Source organism: Zeus faber, assembly GCF_960531495.2.
Source record: "Zeus faber genome assembly, chromosome: 12".
In the NCBI taxonomy this organism is placed as follows: domain Eukaryota; kingdom Metazoa; phylum Chordata; class Actinopteri; order Zeiformes; family Zeidae; genus Zeus; species Zeus faber.
Window position 1 is genome coordinate 20662838 of NC_137196.1, and position 17021 is coordinate 20679858.

Sequence of the window (17021 nt, forward strand, 5' to 3'; positions counted from 1 at the left end):
TCTCTCCCTCGCTCTCCCCCCTCTCTCCACCTCTCTCTCTCTCTCTCTCACTCTCTCCACTCTCTCTCTCTCTCTCTCTCTCTCTCACTCGCTCCACTCTCTCCCCTCTCTGCTCTCGCTCCCTCGCTCTCACTCCTCTCTTTCTCTCTCTCTCTCTCACTCTCTCCCACTCTCTCCCCCTTTCTCTTCCTCTCTCTCCTCTCTATCTCCATCTCTCCCTCTCCCTCTCTCCCTCTCCCTCCCTCTCTCACCCTATCTCTCTCTGTCCGTCTCTCTCTCTCTCTCTCTCTCTCTCTCTCTCTCTCTCTCCCTCACTTGCCCTCTCTCCCTCTCTCTCCCTCCCTCTCGCCCTCTCGCTCTCTCTCTCAATTTCTGCATATGATCAGTCTGTTGCCATAGCACCCCGTGGAGCTTTCCTGCCAGCCTGTCTCGCGGAGAGGAGGAAGAGCGAAAGCAGCGGCACCCCCCCCTCTCATCCGCACGCAGGGAGGGAGGGGGGTGGGGGGGTGGATGGCTGGAGGGAGGGGGTCGTACGTCTTCATCTGTTGCCATGGCAGCGTAATAGCGTTCTGGATGGATTCGGCGTGACGGGGAGTCACTCGCTTCATCCTTTATCTTTACAGCGCCGCCATATCGAACCGGACTGCAGCCTGCGCTGCCGCTCCCCAAAATACACCAGAGGCAGCGGCTTGGACGTGTCAATACACACAGAGCTAAAAATGGCCGCGGTTTCATTGTAAGTGAACATTCGGGTGTTTTGCCGGGAAAGGACTTGACAGGGTGCAGCCCATAATACTCAGAAGCCCCTGTTGTTCTGGCGTATTTGGACCTTAACCCGAGTTAAATTGCACAGTGTTCTCACCAGGTCCGTGAAGTGCTTGAATTATTTCCTCGGAAATTGAAGTAGGCCCACTGGAATACCTTGAAAATAGTCCCTTTTGTGCTGAAGCGCTTGAAAAGTCCTTAAAAAAACGTGATCATTTAAAACCTGGTTTTTGTTATTCAAATCGTAACGTAATTAAGGAATTTGATTTTACGACATAGATCATCCCAGGGAAACGTACATTTAATCCAGCATGGTTGGAAATGAAAACTTATAATATATGTCAACGATATTAGATGAGAAAAATAGAAATATAGATATCTAGATAATAGATATACGAATATAAAAAATATAAAAAATATATCTTAAGAAAAAAATAGACAACGAGACTGAGATCATAATCTTAGTGTATCTGAGATGAATATTAAGATTATTATATTTTAGTTTATAAAGATCACATTGAAAATTGATTATATTCGTTTTGCGTGACGTCCTGAAGAAAAAAAGCAGTGCTTAAAAAAAGTACTTGAAAGTCCTTGAATCGGTTGCAGCAAGGCCGCGGCGGCGTCAAATCGCAACGCTGCAGAGCTCCCTGCACACAAGGTGAGAGGCCTCGCACGGAAAAAAAAACAACAAAAAAAAAAAAAACGACCCAAAATGTTACTGTGAGGCTTTTTATGACGGAGATGAAACTCCTCGGCTGTGGACGGCGACGTGTTCCTGGATCTCCAGCGGGTCCGAGGTGACAGGGCGGGGCGTCATGAATCTGGAAGTCAGCCCTGAGTGAGCGCGGGTGATGATGATGATGCATTATCCTCTCTCTCTCTCTCTCTCTCTCTCTCTCTCTCTCTCTCTCTCTCTCTCTCTCTCTGTCGCTCCCTCTCTCTCTCTCTCTCTCTCTCTCCCTCATGCAGGACACATAAACAGTGATGATCCAGTTAAAACACGGCAGTAGATCCGTGACTGTCTCTTACTGTTTTGCAGACGAGAGGGAAGGGCCAGTGCACCTTCTCTCACTCCATCTCTCTCTCTCTCTCTCTCTCTCGCTCTCTCTCACACACACACACACACACACACACACACACACACACACTCTCTCTCTCTCTATTGTCCTTTCATTGTTTCTCCCGCACTGTCTCCCTTTGACGATCTTCATATTCAGATGGATTCCTCTCTTCGCTCCTCCTGTCTCCCTTGATATCCATCGGTCACTGCGTTCTCCTTCCAGCAGCGCCTCCTCTATCTATCTATCTGCCTGTCTGTCTGTCTGTCTGTCTGTCTCTCTGTCTCTCTGTCTGTCTATCTATCGCTCCGTCCATCCCTCCATCCCTCTCCCGTATGCTTCGTCCTCCCGAGCAGCACGAGGTGATAATGGCATGCAGTATGTCTGCTTTCACACATCATGTCCGGCTGTCTGCCAGCGCTCGCTCGCTCGCTCGCGGCGCTGGGAAGCCTTTTTTTTTTCACCTTTGCTGGCACCGCAGAGTGTGCAGTATTTACTTTTTTTTTTTTTTTTTCCGCCGTAATGACCGAGCGGTTGTGTGGCTAAACAGTTTGTCCGCTCTGCAAGATTCCCACCAGAATACGATGACGGGGGCGACTTGCAGCGCGGCGTGTGCAGTTTTGGAGCAAAACTTTTTTTACTCGTGTCGTCCCGAGTCCCAGCGCCCTCATCTTCACCTTTTCTTTCTTTTGCCTTCCGACATGTGTGCGGTGAACCCTCGCACCGCACGGCACATAATACTTGCCCTGAGACACGTCGCCACCCGAGCGCTCGACCGGGTTCATTTATTGGTCGGGCCTGGGTTTGTGTTCTGCGGCCGTGAATTTAGCTGCGAAACCACGCGTCTTACTGCGCCGTCTTTCACCGGGAATTAAAGTGTCGGGACTCCGCCCGGACGCACTGTCAGATCGTCTTAACAATAATGCTGCCCAGCGAGAAACTAACTGCGTTCGAGAAGAAGTCAGACGCCGGGGGGGACGCTCGGCTCTCTTTTCAGCGGTAAAGGTTAATTTGCCCCATATGAGAACGGAGGAGGCTGAGCCGCGTGCAGCGCCGCGCTCGCCGGGGGAAATGTTGATTAACACATTAGCATATGAAAGGATGAATGACCTCAAAGATGTTGGGGATAAAAGCAGTCAAAAGTGCAGGTTGTGTGAAGTCGACCACCCGGATGAATATGTTTTTCAAATCACTCTCCGGGATGGGTGACGAGAGCCGGGGGGACGTGGGCGGAGCCGGGGGACGTCGGTGCCGTCGCCCCCGTGACGTTCGCTCTTTAAACCGATGCATCTTAAATCCTTCAGCAACGCGTGACAACGCTTCCCGCATTATGGTAAAGCCTCATCCCAGGAAAACGCGCCCTATTGTTTGCCGGACCTCCCGCGGCGTTTCCCTGTGCGCGTGAGTCTAAGCGTTGAAAACACCTCGTGTGCCGGACGCTTAAAATAGACCCGGGGACTTCTGGGAGTCTCAGAAAGGTCTGTGTTGAATCTCTGAAGGATTTGTGACTCTTGAGCCTCGCCGCTGTTTCCTGTTCCCAGGCCGCACTTGACGGTTTGTACACGTGTGGTTCACCCGGAGGGCAAACGCACTTTGTGTATTTTGATCATCGCGGAGGTGGGGGGGGGGGGGGGGGGGGCTTTAAGCTTTGGATTTCAGCCCCGACCTCCCCGGGGAAGACGAGGCGCGGGTGAAGGTCGCGGCAGCTTTCGCGTTAGAGCCGCATTCCTTCCGCTCGCTTCACCTGCTCAGGTGATGCTGTGTGACTGCCGTATCCATGGCGATGAACCCCTGCAGGTGCCCCCCGACCCCCGGCTCCTCTGAACGTCGGATTAGCATGCATGGCTGGGGCCCGGCCTCAGCGCTGATTGGTCCTGGCAGCTCCTGGCATGGGCTCACCCCTTCCCCAGACCCAGCTGGCTGCATGCCCTCCTTGTCATGCTCGCGCCCGCCGCTTTCCACATGACCGGGCGAAGCTCCTCCGCCAGGGAGACCGCGCTGCCGCACGGCCGGCGTCGGCACAACCGGCCGCGAGCCGCCTGCACTGCTCGTGGTATAGACAGCCATTTTGAATCTCATCACACAAAAATGTTCCGCAGGTCTGTTCGTTTCCCACCGCCGTCCCGTCTTCCCGGCCGCGCCTCTGGTAAACTCAGATCTGGCGAAAAACGTGATGTCATCGCCTTTCCCAGAAGTCGCCGAGGGTGAGAGTGCTCCGCGTAACATCTGCCCATCGCGGCCTTTTGTGCAGGCGGCGCTCGCGCGCGCGGGGAGGGGGGGGGGGGGGGTGATAACAGAGAGACGGGAGCTGTAATATATTCCAAGTGCTCGTCGTAACCCATCACTCTCACGCTGATGACACTCGTCTGATTGTGTTTTCTCTGTCCCGGCCCCTCTGGCCCAGATATAAAGCAGCCTCTTCCAAGGTGTTCCGCGAGCCATTATGAAACGGTTGCCATGGATACCCAGTCAGAACGGAGCACCACACACAAGGCTGCGGAATCGGAAACGACAGGTTCAATATTTTTCGCGATTCGGGGAAAAAAAATGAAAAAAATAACATAACCCCCCCCCCCCCCCCCCCCCACACACACACACACACACTCTTCTCTCTCCTCCGCCGGCAGAACCGTGCACTGTCGTGTTTGAAAAATGGCAAAGCTCGGGAGCCAGAGAGGAGGCCTGCACAGCTATCTGGGGGTGGATGGGTGGGGGGTTTATTTCCTTCTAGTTGATGCTCTAGAGAAGTGGGTTCAGTGGTTTTTTTTTTTTTGTTGTTGTTGTTGTTGTTTTTTTTTATTTTTTATGCCTCATTGGCTCTTTGTTGTTTTCTCCCTGAGGAGATGGCCTACATTATCTGGCATGGATGATCAAAGATGGGCTTTCTTGCTGTGATCCCAAAGTTCTGTGGAGCTCGCATCCTTCAACCCCGGAGACAGCTGTTTTGACGAAAACCCCCCCCCCCCCCAAAAAAAACAAACGATGAAACTAAACAGCCCCCCCCCCCCCCCCCCCCGCTTCTCATTTAAGCGGCTTCTCCCGCCGCCTGAACCGTCTCGTCGTTTAAGAAATACAGAATCCCTTGATGTTGCTTATTAGGATTCCCTTCCAGCTGGAGATGGTGCCGAGCAGGGCCAAGTCCTCCTCTCTGTCTCTCTTTTTTTTTTTTTTTTTTTTTTTTTTTACATCCTCTTTTTCTCAACCTTTAAGTGGGAACCAGACTCATCCAGGAGAAAGCGTTGAATACAAGCGGCGTAGACGTCGGGCGACGTCTCTGACTCTGAACCAAAGTGACGCCGAAACAAAGAGCCTCGGGGATCCGCGCGGCGCCGCCGTCCTTTGAAGTCCTGCAGCCCTACTTACTGTCGCCCGTGAATTGCCGTTAGTGCTCCGGCAGCTGATGAAGTGGGCGGAACATCGGCCCTCCGTTGGCGTTTCGGAGCTGGGGCTGCTTGTTCATCAGTTTATTCCGTGGATCGGAAACAAGGTCACCTGTGGGGAACGCGGCCCCAGCTGGGAACAAGTGTTCACCTGCTGCTCTCCACCGACTCCCCCTCCTCCCTCGGCCCTCCCTCCCTTCCGTAGGAGACCCAGCACAGTTGGGGCTCTGGGTCCACCCCCCTCCGCCGCGTACCGGCTGATGTCGGAGACGTGTCGCTGCCAAACATGCAAGCGGAAGCGCGGGAAGATCCCCATATGTCTGCGTGACCTCCGTGAGGCTCATTAGCTGGGAGCTGGAGGCAGCGGACGGAGCCGGCGGCCATTCATCACAACTCCCCGTTCAGGGAGGTCCCCACCTGGCCGGGCCGCGGAGCCGCCTGCGCCGGTGGGGCCCTGGTGATGAACGAGGGAATCCTTCGTCTCCGTTGTTTGCGGTGCAATTGTTTCAAGATCCACAGTCAGACTAGACAATCGTGCGCTTCGGGAAATCTGTCAATTAAACATGACTCCGACTCAGGGGCGGGGAAATTAGGGGGGAAGAGGAAAGAAAACAGAGACGGAAGCGCGTCGGCGAGATCTGAAAGGCCGTCGACGTCGCTGAACTCGGTCGCACTCGGTAAAACACAACTTCAAACGCTCAAACGCCGTCCGGACGGGCGGGCGGCTCGGAGGCCGCATCGCTCGTCTTTCACCATCACGCTCCACTGGCGGAAACCGTTGTCATTCCCGACGCCCCAAATCCTCCGCTCCCGTCCAAATTGGACTCTGAATTATGAATAACGCTCCATCGCGGTCCCAAAAACATCAACAGAGGAATCTGTTTTATTCAACCAAAAACAATTTCCGAGGTTTCCGTTTGCTCCTCGAACTTGCCTGGGAAAAACGTGGATCCCCCAAACACCTGGAAAACGTGGTGGAGCTGCTGGCGTTCGCCTGCGTGCGCTTGAATTTCGGGAAACCCGGCGCGGCCGTCAGGTGTTATCCCGGTGATAAAAAAGGGCCGTGTGTTCGGAGTGGCTGTGTTTTTTTCCCGGCATGCACCCGGGAACGTACAACTTATATAATTGAGACCAGCCCGGCACTTTCCCCATGTTTAATTGATGACCCGTCGTTCCTCCTCAGATCTCTAAATGCTCTCAGATGCCCCTCCCGGGCCCCATAAAAGGAATGCGGAACCCGACGACTCCTGCAGCAATTACGGCAGCGAGCGGGGGTCGGGGGGGTGCTGTGGGGCGCTGAACCTTAAACTAAGCCCCAGCGCCCGCCAGTTCCCACATTTCCAATTAAGCCCGCCACAGCCGGAGCCGGATGCAGGGGGGGGGGGGGGGGGACGGCCCCCTGCGGCCATCGATCCCCGGTTCGCCCAGATGGCGCCTGAAGCTCGTAGCCGCCGCCCCGTGACGGGCGGGCGAGGGGGTCTGGCGAGCGAGAGAGGACGGGAAGGGCAAAAAGGACACACAATCCGATCGCTCCCAAACGCGGAGCGGGAGGTGGGTAAAAGGGTGGAGAGGGCCCCAGAGGAACCGCTTTTACGACGCTCTACACCCCCGAGGGGCCTTCTCCGGCCGCACCGAGGCGACTGGCGGCGCCGGGAAGAGGGAGAAGTGTAACCAGGATGAGGGAGGCGCGGAGAGCGCTAGCGTCCGAGGCGGCCGCCCACCGGAGCGGAGCCCATCGCGGGGGGAATAAAGGGGTCGCGAATGAAGGAGTCATAGAATCTCTGCCATGACGGGGGACGTTTCACCCCCCCCCCCAAGATGAAAGCCGCAGGATTAATGGGAGTGGGACACGGTCGCCGCTAAGACTTAAGCCTGCCTCTCAATTCCCCTCTCACGTGCCCCTCCCTCCCCTCCGCCTACGATGGCCGCCTCCCCCTGCTCAATCTCTCCCCCGCTCTCATGTTGTCATTCTCATACCCACAGCCCCTTCATAATCCCCTCCCCTTCATCACTCCTTCTCTCAGAAGTTCCCCCTAATTCTCATTAATTCTCTCCTCCGCTCTCCAGACCTTTTTCCTCCCGGTCAAAATTTCTCCGGCGTCCCTCCCACATCCTCGCTCTCCTTCTGTGTTTAGGGTCCCAGCCCATGCCTAATTCATCAGCACACTCTAGGTGAGCTTAATTACCTGCGTATGTCTTGATAATAAATGAGTTAGTATGGGAGGGTCCTTTGGGGGTGGGGGGGGGCCAGCTCACAGTCTGTGGAAAAATGCCTCATGCTTTTGTAGTTTGTGGGCAATTATGCGGCTTCCTGGCCGCGCACAAACAAACAGTACGTGCGCACACGCACACACACACACACACACACACACACACACACACACACACACGTGCACAAACTTTTTTCTACAGGAGCCACCTGAGCACTTTCTTTCCTCTTTGTCAAACATCCTGGTCTGAAAACTACGCAAGCTAAAACCAACGTTCTTGTGTATCTTTGCGTTCCGGATCCTATATCTTAAAAGCCAACCAACACACACACACACACACACACACACACACGCGCGCACACACACGCACACGCACACACACACACACACACACACGAAAACAAACAATCTCACACACACTCACACATCATGGCCTGTGACCTACAAGGATTTCTCACTTGCCCTACATCGCGTAATGTGATGAATCCCACTCTCTCCCTCTCTTCGATAAATCAGTTTGGTTTGGGTGGAACAGGTGATCGCCGGCCTTTGCCGCGTCGCACATTCCCCGGTGTCATCAGAGAGATGTATAGGGGGGGGGGGGGGCGCGGCTCACCGGGTCCCATCTCAGGGGCAGCAGAGCAAGACCACGACGCTTTGTTACAGTTATACGGAATCGATCCGAAGGAGCGTCGACGTGGAATCACGGAGTTCATCTTGGGCTCGATTCTCAGAGCCCGTCGCTGAGTCAATCAACGTCATTTATTAATTTAGTTAAGGACCTGCGGCCTCATTGAACTGTATAGTACGAGATCTGACTAAAACGCTCTCAAATGAGACTCCCTCTCACGTGTCAGGCTCTGCAAGGTCGCGTACTCTCGTCGCCGTTGATTTACAATACGCACAACCGCGGGTCGCAATGCGACGATGTCTTTATGACATTACGATGGTTCCACCGGGAGACAATAAACGCGGTATTGATTTCTCTGCCGTCCCCCGTGAGGATGGTGACTTTGCTCTTGCGAATAAATAAATAAATAAATAAATAATTAAGTCATATGGCGAGCGATACAATTTGGACTGACGTGGCACAAACTGAGCAGGTGGAGCACCGATGGCGGTTCATCAGTATTCACCGGCTGTTGGGGGGGATCCGAGCGGTGACCTTGCAGTTATGGATTGCGCTCGCCGACCGCTCGGACGCTTCAATGCTTTATCAGCTTCACTGCCGTTCAGCATTTAATTTACGACTAAAAGTTAAGGTGGGAACCCATACGATCGTCAGTGCCGGGGCGGATAACTCCGCCCGTGCCAGAATTCCATTTCAGCCTCCAGGTTGACGGTCGTCCTCGCTCTCAGATGGCGATGTCTTTGGTCGGTCTGAATAAGCGCCACTGCACCGACGCTGCTTTATCTGATTCACCGCGGCCGCCTTTCACATGCCCGAGCTGTGCCTTCCCGTCGGGAAAGGCGGACCCCGCCACCAACAATGGAAAATGCGTTTAAAGGATCACATACGTAACACAAATACATTGAATGGCTTTCTCTAGGAAAAAGTGTCGGCTAAATGTAGTATCAAATGATGGGCTTTCTTAACAAAATAATCTTTGGGATTACCACTTTCATGTATGTAAAATCGTATATTTCATATGCTTTTGGTTAACTAGCCAGTCAATCAAGTCGCAAAGGGTTTTTAATGGGCGGCAGCAATAAGATGATTTAGAGGCCAGTTTGTGTAGCCTCTTTTAAAGCTGGGGAACAGCTGTCTGTTGTGTGTCGCTATGTTGTTGATTTTTTCCAGTGCACATGCTTGGCTCCACAGTGGACATGATGCGGGGGACTAATCCTCCTCTGCAGCACATCCCCAGATTAAAGACCCTTTATGTCGAGAGTGCATTTCAAATTAAAAACAACCCCCTGGATTAGCCTCCTATCTCCGCATACTCGAGCGTACACTTGAGACTCTGAGCCAGAGTTTTCCTTCTGTTCCATCCAGTAATTTATGCGGTAAACAAGCCACATCTCTGGGTCATAAATTCGGAACGTCAGGATTTTTATTTTTTTTTTGGCCTCGCACACAAAGAAAAACACATCTGGCCATGTTATCACTGATGCGTGTGCACACAAATTCAAAATTCTGTGGGGTTTTTTGTATTATTATTTATTTTATTTTGTGTGCGCGTGTGTGTGTGTGTACGTGTGTGTGTACGTGTGTGCGGGGGTAAAGAAACATGTCTAAATGAGTTCGGATTCTAGGAATTTTACGCCTGGGTGATTTATTCTATTTGAAATGTTAGGGCTACACAGTAGGCTGCGTTATAACACAACACCGAGCCCTAAATAATGGTTATAGCTACGTTATAACGCAGCCTCATGCGTCAACTTTACACAGTAACACAACATAGAGCCATAACATATTAAACGGGGTTTTAAACGGGTTTCAGTTGTGATTCCAACACATTTTCCAGGAGGCAATTAACATGTGCGTTCAGACACAGACACTTCCCGAACTATAAATCTCCTCATAAGCCGATGCCTCGGGGATAATTAATCCATCTACCGGGCGCAGGAGGCGACTCACATATAAAATAATATTTATACCAAAATTTCATTTTCACCTTGTCCAACTATCACATCCAGTGGGGATTCACTTTGCACCGCCCCTCCGCACCCCCGCCCCCCCCCCTCCGCCCCTCCTCCGCCCCTCCGCCCTCCCTCTCGGTGGCGGATCCGCCGCTCGCTGAAACGCGCCCGTTCTTTGAGCCGGGAGCAGCGGCGGTGGCGCACCGAGGGACGGGGGCATGATGGAGGCACCGTGCGTCTTAGAAGATGGAGAGCGCCCGGGAACCGTTTCTGGTGAGGGACGATGTCTTACTGCGTTCCGGTCGTCCGCCGTGGCCGGTCCCGCGCGCCGGGAGCCTCGTTGCGGGACGCGATTCACATTAGACCCCGAAACTCGCGGCTTTCTATTGTCGAGCAGACGCGTCGCAAATATCCTGCGTAAACATGGAAAATGTGTTTCCGTCCGTCATTGGGAGGGATTGCGCGACGGATTGCGCGCTGAATAGAATGTGGTGCGATGGAAATGTCCCTTGCAGAGTGTATTATGGATGTGTTATGTGTGTATTTTACGTTTTAAAAAGACCAATAAAGAGTTTCCCAACATGAGATGACGTTGGATTCCGTGCTCGACATCTGCACCGCCGTTAATCCCGAAATGGGTTTTATTATATCAGACAGGGTTATTATGGGCTTTTTCCATTTGCCTCTCTTTTTTTTCACGCCTCTGGGGGGGGGGGGGGGGGGGGGGATGCAAAGGACCGAACACCAATCGACGTCAAACCCAAGGATCCCTTTTTATTTTAGGCCATATGGCTTTTAAATTGTGGTGAAACTTTTTTTTTTTTTTTTTAAATGGCTCAGTAATATCCATTCCCAGATCCGGTATAAAGCTCCACGGTGCCATTACAGTCGCAGCTCCTTGAGTTGTAGTCCAGGTATTAGGGATGAAAGCATGGGTTTTGTCACGCCAAGGGAAATGTCTGGATGGTTTGTCATGTGCTTGAGCCTAGTCAGTGGAAATCCATGGTGTTTTGGTTTGTCATGGAGACAGGTGTCTGGCAGCGGGATCCGGACATGTTCAGGGGGAAGAAGAGCAGATGCGTGATTATATCAACAGCCCGTTGCTCATGTAACACCGAAATAATCTCCCCAACAGCTCAAACCTAGTGCTGTGTCGGAGGCCTACACACTGGCGGTGTCTACGGAGCCACGCCGTAGCATCTTCCGTTCAGCACCGTGGACAGAGACAGGATTTGCCCACACCCACCTCCTCTGGACCACGGCACAGCGCTGCCTCTCCGCCTAAACATAGAAGTCCGCCCACGCATTATCACTTTTAGTACGAGCTGACTTAGCCACGCCGCCCGGGCCCGGGGGGCATTTGAGTGTTATCGTATGTGATATCCAGGGAGGACGCGCTATAAAAAGCACACACACACACACACACAGGCACGCACGCACGCAGGGCGAGCTGATGTGCCGATTGTTGATGCTCAGGTGTGGAACTCTGCGGTCCCCCCCGCTGGGGGGATTGCGTGACGGTAACCTGGCCCGATGAAAGCGTTGCAAGCACCTACATCACGTTGTTTTACGGGCGGGGGGCTGTGGGGAGCGATCAACAACGGTGCGCTAAACATCCTTTGAAAATGTCTCCTTAATTGCCGCTCCGAAAATAATTTGTGGAATAAGTTATTCATGAATCTAGGCCCTAAGTCATTCATAATTACTCGTGATTAGTCAAATTGCATACCTAGCTACCCGACGATTGGAGGGTGCGGGGTGCACACAAATCAGTCTAATTAAGCAGCCTTGTCTGCAGATCCATATTCACCTTGTGTGATTAAAACTCCTCGACTGCACTGTTTGCAATCACACCGGGTGTCGGCTACGATGCCCTTTGGACCGTTGCAATCATGACGAGGCGGCGGCGGCGGCGGCGGCTGCGTGGTCGGAACCCCGCCCCCCCCAAAACGCAAACATCCCTAGTCGGAGCAGAGTTTGTGGACGGAGGGGGAAGGACACGGTTGTGTAAACAACTGGCCCGCCGGCGGCGTGTGTTTGCCTCCTGTAACGTACTGTGCTCGACAAGACGCCGGCGTCTTCGCGCCGACTGTCAGAAGGGCTCGTGGCGGCGCGTCCGTTGTTGGAGAGGAGTTGGGGCGAAGGAAGGGAAGGTTGCCGGTTGAAAGGAGCGGTGGGAGGCAGGAGAGAGGGAGCGAGAGGGAGGGAGAGGTGGAGAACAAGCCTGCTGGCCCGGCTGTCTGGACGCATTATGTTTTCGTAGGCTGACGTTGCACCGACAAAGGATGGCGCTCCTTGTTCCCAACTGTCAACTTGGTTATTTGTCTTGGTTTTAACTCCCATTGTAATTTTTTACAGAGCATATCAAGCAGCAGCGGGTTGCCATGTTTTTATTTGGCTAGAAGCACACCTTTCTTGGCAACTACTGCGTGAAGTTTGCACAAGCGTGACGCTCATTACGTGCTTGTGTTTACGTGTCGGCGGCCCTTTGCTCTGTGGTTGGACATCCACCCTAACGCGCTCTGCATTTTGGTCTCTGTTGTTCCGTCAGGTTGAGTGACGAGCCCGCTGTCCGATCAGAACCATGATAGCCACGGGGGGCCTGCTGCGCATGAACAGGCGCCAGGACTCTCTCCGCTCTAAGAACCGAGCGGAAAACAAGCGGAAGCGGAAAGCCAAGAAGAGGAAGAAGAACGACGTGGTCGTGGTGAAGGGGAAGCTCAACCTGTGCTCCCCGGCAGGCCTGGTGGCCGCCTTCGGAGTTGTGGTGCTCATCGTGGGGATCTCCATGGCCATCCTGGGCTACTGGCCCAGTTCCAACCACCTGGAGTACCAGGAGCGCCGGAGAACCGGTGCACACCGGTCCAACAGGATTAGTTTCTCGAAAACCCAGCCCGTTTCGGCCAACTCGTCCAGCGTTAACGCGCCCTCCAGTCGCGGCGTTTTGCTCAATCAGAGCCACGCCAATGGCAGCACGCCCGACTCGTCTCCTTCCTGTGGTTTCCTCTGTGACTTCCTGGACGCCTACCTGTACTCGGACAACCTGAAGGTGTTTGGCCCGCTCGTGATGGGAATCGGCATTTTCCTCTTCATTTGCGCCAATGCCGTCCTCCATGAAAACCGCGACAAGAAAACCAAGATCATTAACCTGAGGGATATCTATTCCACAGTGATTGATCTGCACAGCGTCCGGTCAAAGGAGTACTCGCCCCTCAACGGCTTGGTGAACTATACTCAGTCGAGGAGCATGGAGGGTCCGTCGGGTCCGTCCGGTCCCTCGGGCTCGTACAGTGCCAGTGGAATGCTCACTCGTAGCTCTTGGCCCTCCACGGGAGTGGGTTTCCAGGGGGAGATGGGCAGCGAGGAGGTGTTCCGCCGCCCGTCACTGGCCAGCAGGGGGCGTAGCTGCTCCAGAGACGTCCAGACCTTCACGGACACCGTCTACAGCATCTACAGGGACCACAGCAATAGCAGCGAGAAGGCCCCGCAGCCCCGGCAGTGGGAGACCACTTCCATCGTCACCTCCTCCGTCAACGCTTTCACCCTGCCCGTCATCAAGCTCAACAACTGTGAGGTGGAGGAGTCTGGGCGAGCGGGCGCCGAGCGGCGGCCGGAGGAGGCGACCGCCGGCGAGGCGGCGGCGGAAGGGGTCCCGGAGGAGACACAGGCAGGCCGCTGCCCCCGCGCCGAGACGGACACCAAAGAGAGCGATGCTGCGAGCGCCGACTCCCCGCCGCCAAAGGGGACGCGCGAGAACACGGCCGCCGACACGGGCGACCCGCAGGGAGCGCCGCCGGCCCACTGGCAGTGGACTCAGATGCAGCTGTTCCCTCCGTCACCGGTTGCCAGGGCGACGGGCTCCCGGCTGTCGCTCAACTCCCTGACGGAGCAGCCCAGGCCCGCGCGGCGCTGCAGCCTCTCCGCGTCGGCGTCGCGGCAGGGCGACAGAGCCAGGCGCTTCAGCTGCCCCCGCCTGGAGCGCTCCAACAGTAAGGGCTACATCAAACTGACTGACCTGGGCGGCGAGTCCTTCGACGCCCCCGACACGGACACTGCGCCGCCGGCCGCGGTGTCCGTGCCGGGGGCCGCCGAGGTGGGGAAAGCTCAGGTAGAGGAGGAGGCGGGGACTCCCGACGCCTCCGCGGAATCGTAGTGGATGGGGGGGCGTCCGTGCGAGAGCGAGCCTCCGAAACTGTTTGATGTCTTGTTTTTCCATGCTTCATGTCTTTCTTCTCTGCCTGCTGCTGATGAGAGACGCGCCATTAGAGATGGAGGGGGATTTAAAGGACTATTTAAAACACAGCCATGGACACTATAAATACCACACCGCAAGCTCAATATTCAGATGTAACTTTTTATATTTTTTCAATGTAGCGAGAGCAATACTGAAAAATAGCGTGAAGATGAACGGTTCGTCAACAAATATAGCTAGAATAGGTCCGGTTTCATTCATACAGCATTTTAAGTTTGATTTTACACAACAATATGGCAATTGCAAAAAGTGTAGCTGTAGAATCGCTCAAGGCTGTGACTGAAAACTTGCTATTAAACATGGTGTCCCGTGGCGTAGCATCATGCCACCGATTAGAGTAGTCTAGATTTGTTTCTATACATCGTAATGTGAATACCTTGTGAATAACTGAATTGAATCTCAGGTAGACGGTTGGTTTAGGTTTGGGACCTAGAGAACAAGGTCTTCCCGTGCACATGTGTTTAAATAAAGTTTAATGGTTGAATAAAGCTGACTGCATCACCCCTGTCGACTCGAATAATTTATATCGTTGGATAATATGGGTGAAATATTTAATAATTCACTGGGTTTCCCCGCACGTTGCATGCGGCTCTCAAGGGTACAGCCGTGTGTTATATTATTCTTCTTTAAAAAAAAAGAGAGGGGGTGGGGGTTCGACAGCCTCCTCTTTTCCCGTTCTGCGTTTATTTGGTTCAATTGGCTATGGAGGCTGAGAAGAGAGGGGATTGGAGAGAATCTATTGCGGCGTGACAGCACCGACGGCTGGAAGCGTGGCAGACATTTTAAAGATGGAGGAGCGGGAGGGGGCAAACACTCGGCTGCCTTGCGATCATCCCTTCCTTGATGGGATTACCCAGTTGCACCTTGTACAGTACTGACAATTATGGGTACGGAGGCAGATCTTTTTTTTTTTTTTTTTTTTTTCCTCCACAAGTCTTGAGCCACCAGACTCCGCAGGCCCTCTGGTGGTTTGACTGCACCGCTCGTTTTCTCCCTTTTCCGTTGGCAGGGCCCTCGGGTCGACGGGCACGGGGCCGCGGATCACACTGGATTCCATTTCTGTGTCTCCGGGACCACCGGATGTGAGAAGATCTATTATAGTCGGGCATGATTTAGTCTTAAATTCCATGCCGGTCTCCACTGTCGTTACAGAGATATCGATGTTCAAGATATGTTATGGTCACAAGCACAACAAACGATTTATTTCTTTAATGTACAGACAGCCACAGTGTATAGAAATAAAATATAAAGAAATAGACATTAAAAGATGTAGTATAAAAATCATCACAAGAATATGGCGAAAACAAGTCGCATACCAAAATATGCAAATGTTTGTAAAGTATATACAGTGGTGGAAGAAGAACTCAGATATTTTACTGAAATAAAAGTACAAAAATCGGACCCAAATTGACTCTGGCATCATTTAATGTGCCGTGTTGAAATTTCCCAAGGTACTGTTAAAGTGTTTCCTCTTAAATGTGGCATCTGTACTTATATTAAAAGTAAAAGTACTTGTCATATGCAGTTTGCTGATATAAGAGCCTGTAATATATAATAAATGGCTTGAAGTGCTGTCGTACCTTTTTTCTGCGGGGGGAAAAAAAAGGTACAACAGCACCGATTACAACTTACGACAAATGTTATCTGTGCTTACAGCAGTTTAAAAAATATAAATCCCGATTTGAGGAAAAGAAAAAATCGAGTTGAGTCGCTGTGCTGGAAATGTAGAACAAAAAAAAGTAAAGAGATATTTCCCACCAAGACTATGGTCACGGAAACGATGGTCAAAGTGTCATTGCTGTACATCCTCTAGCATTTTGTAAATGGGGAAGAAAAAACAAAACGTTGATTGATTCATCTACTCATCATTTAGTTCCCGATGGAACCCCTGAGAGGACCCCTGGGTGCTCCCCGCTTCCCCACTTTGAACAGCGGTGGACTACACGGTGAACTTCTCGTGGACCGCCACCAGGGGGCGGTGTGATTTTTATTTTTATTTTATTTTATTTATTTTTTTCTGCGCCGGGGTCTTTTTTTTTTTTTTTCAAACTCTTTATTGAAATATTCGTCACAACATTAAGGCGTCACAACGAAACAATGTAAACGTAACAAACATGACTCCGCATACGGTAAGACGGTACCCGACACCTGGTAAATAAAAATGTAAAAACACATATATGTAAAAAAAAAACAAAAAACGAATTATTATCAATAATAATGATAATTAAATGAATAAAAAGAGACATAGAGTCATATGCGTCGACCTGAGACGCGGTCTGTGCGTGGGTGCGCGCGGTTGTTACGTGGACCGAGCCCGAGTTTTGAATCGAGCGTGGGCGGGGTTTACGCCGCTCCGCCTCCGCCTGTGGGAGCGAGGTCCGCCGAACGCCCACAGGTGTTAAGCCCCTTTCTACCGCCGTGGGGATTCCGCGTCTCGTCGCAAACCCGGTGCTTGAGGGGGGGGGTTGTGCTGGGACTCTCTGACTCCGCTCAGGTACAGTATGGTCGTTGTTGGTTTTTTCCTCCGTTGCTAAACGAGCGTCCACGACCCCGCCGCGCTGCGGCGAATGGTGAGAGGTTCGACCCTTTTGTTCTTCTTTTCGGATTCGGTTCTTGGCGATCAACGCCGCCAGACAAAGAGTCGTTCGATTTTCCCTCGACCCCTTTCGTTCGTTCGTTTGAGTCGGTTCGTGTAACGCGCGGCGGGTGGGAGAGGTCTTCCACCGAACGATGGACGGCGGAGAGAAGGCTCGGTGTCAGGCCCATGTAC

General features: G+C 52.7%; 1 protein-coding gene across 1 annotated transcript; it reads left to right on the forward strand.

The window, feature by feature from the left end:
* Positions 1-12583: 12583 nt before the first annotated feature.
* LOC307237666 (transmembrane protein 200C-like) lies at positions 12584-14152 on the forward strand (the record flags this gene model as incomplete). The annotated part of the gene is made up of 1 exon (XM_080010426.1): positions 12584-14152. The coding sequence occupies one exon, from the start codon at positions 12584-12586 to the stop codon at positions 14150-14152; it is 1569 nt and encodes a 522-aa protein (XP_079866552.1).
* Positions 14153-17021: the final 2869 nt, after the last annotated feature.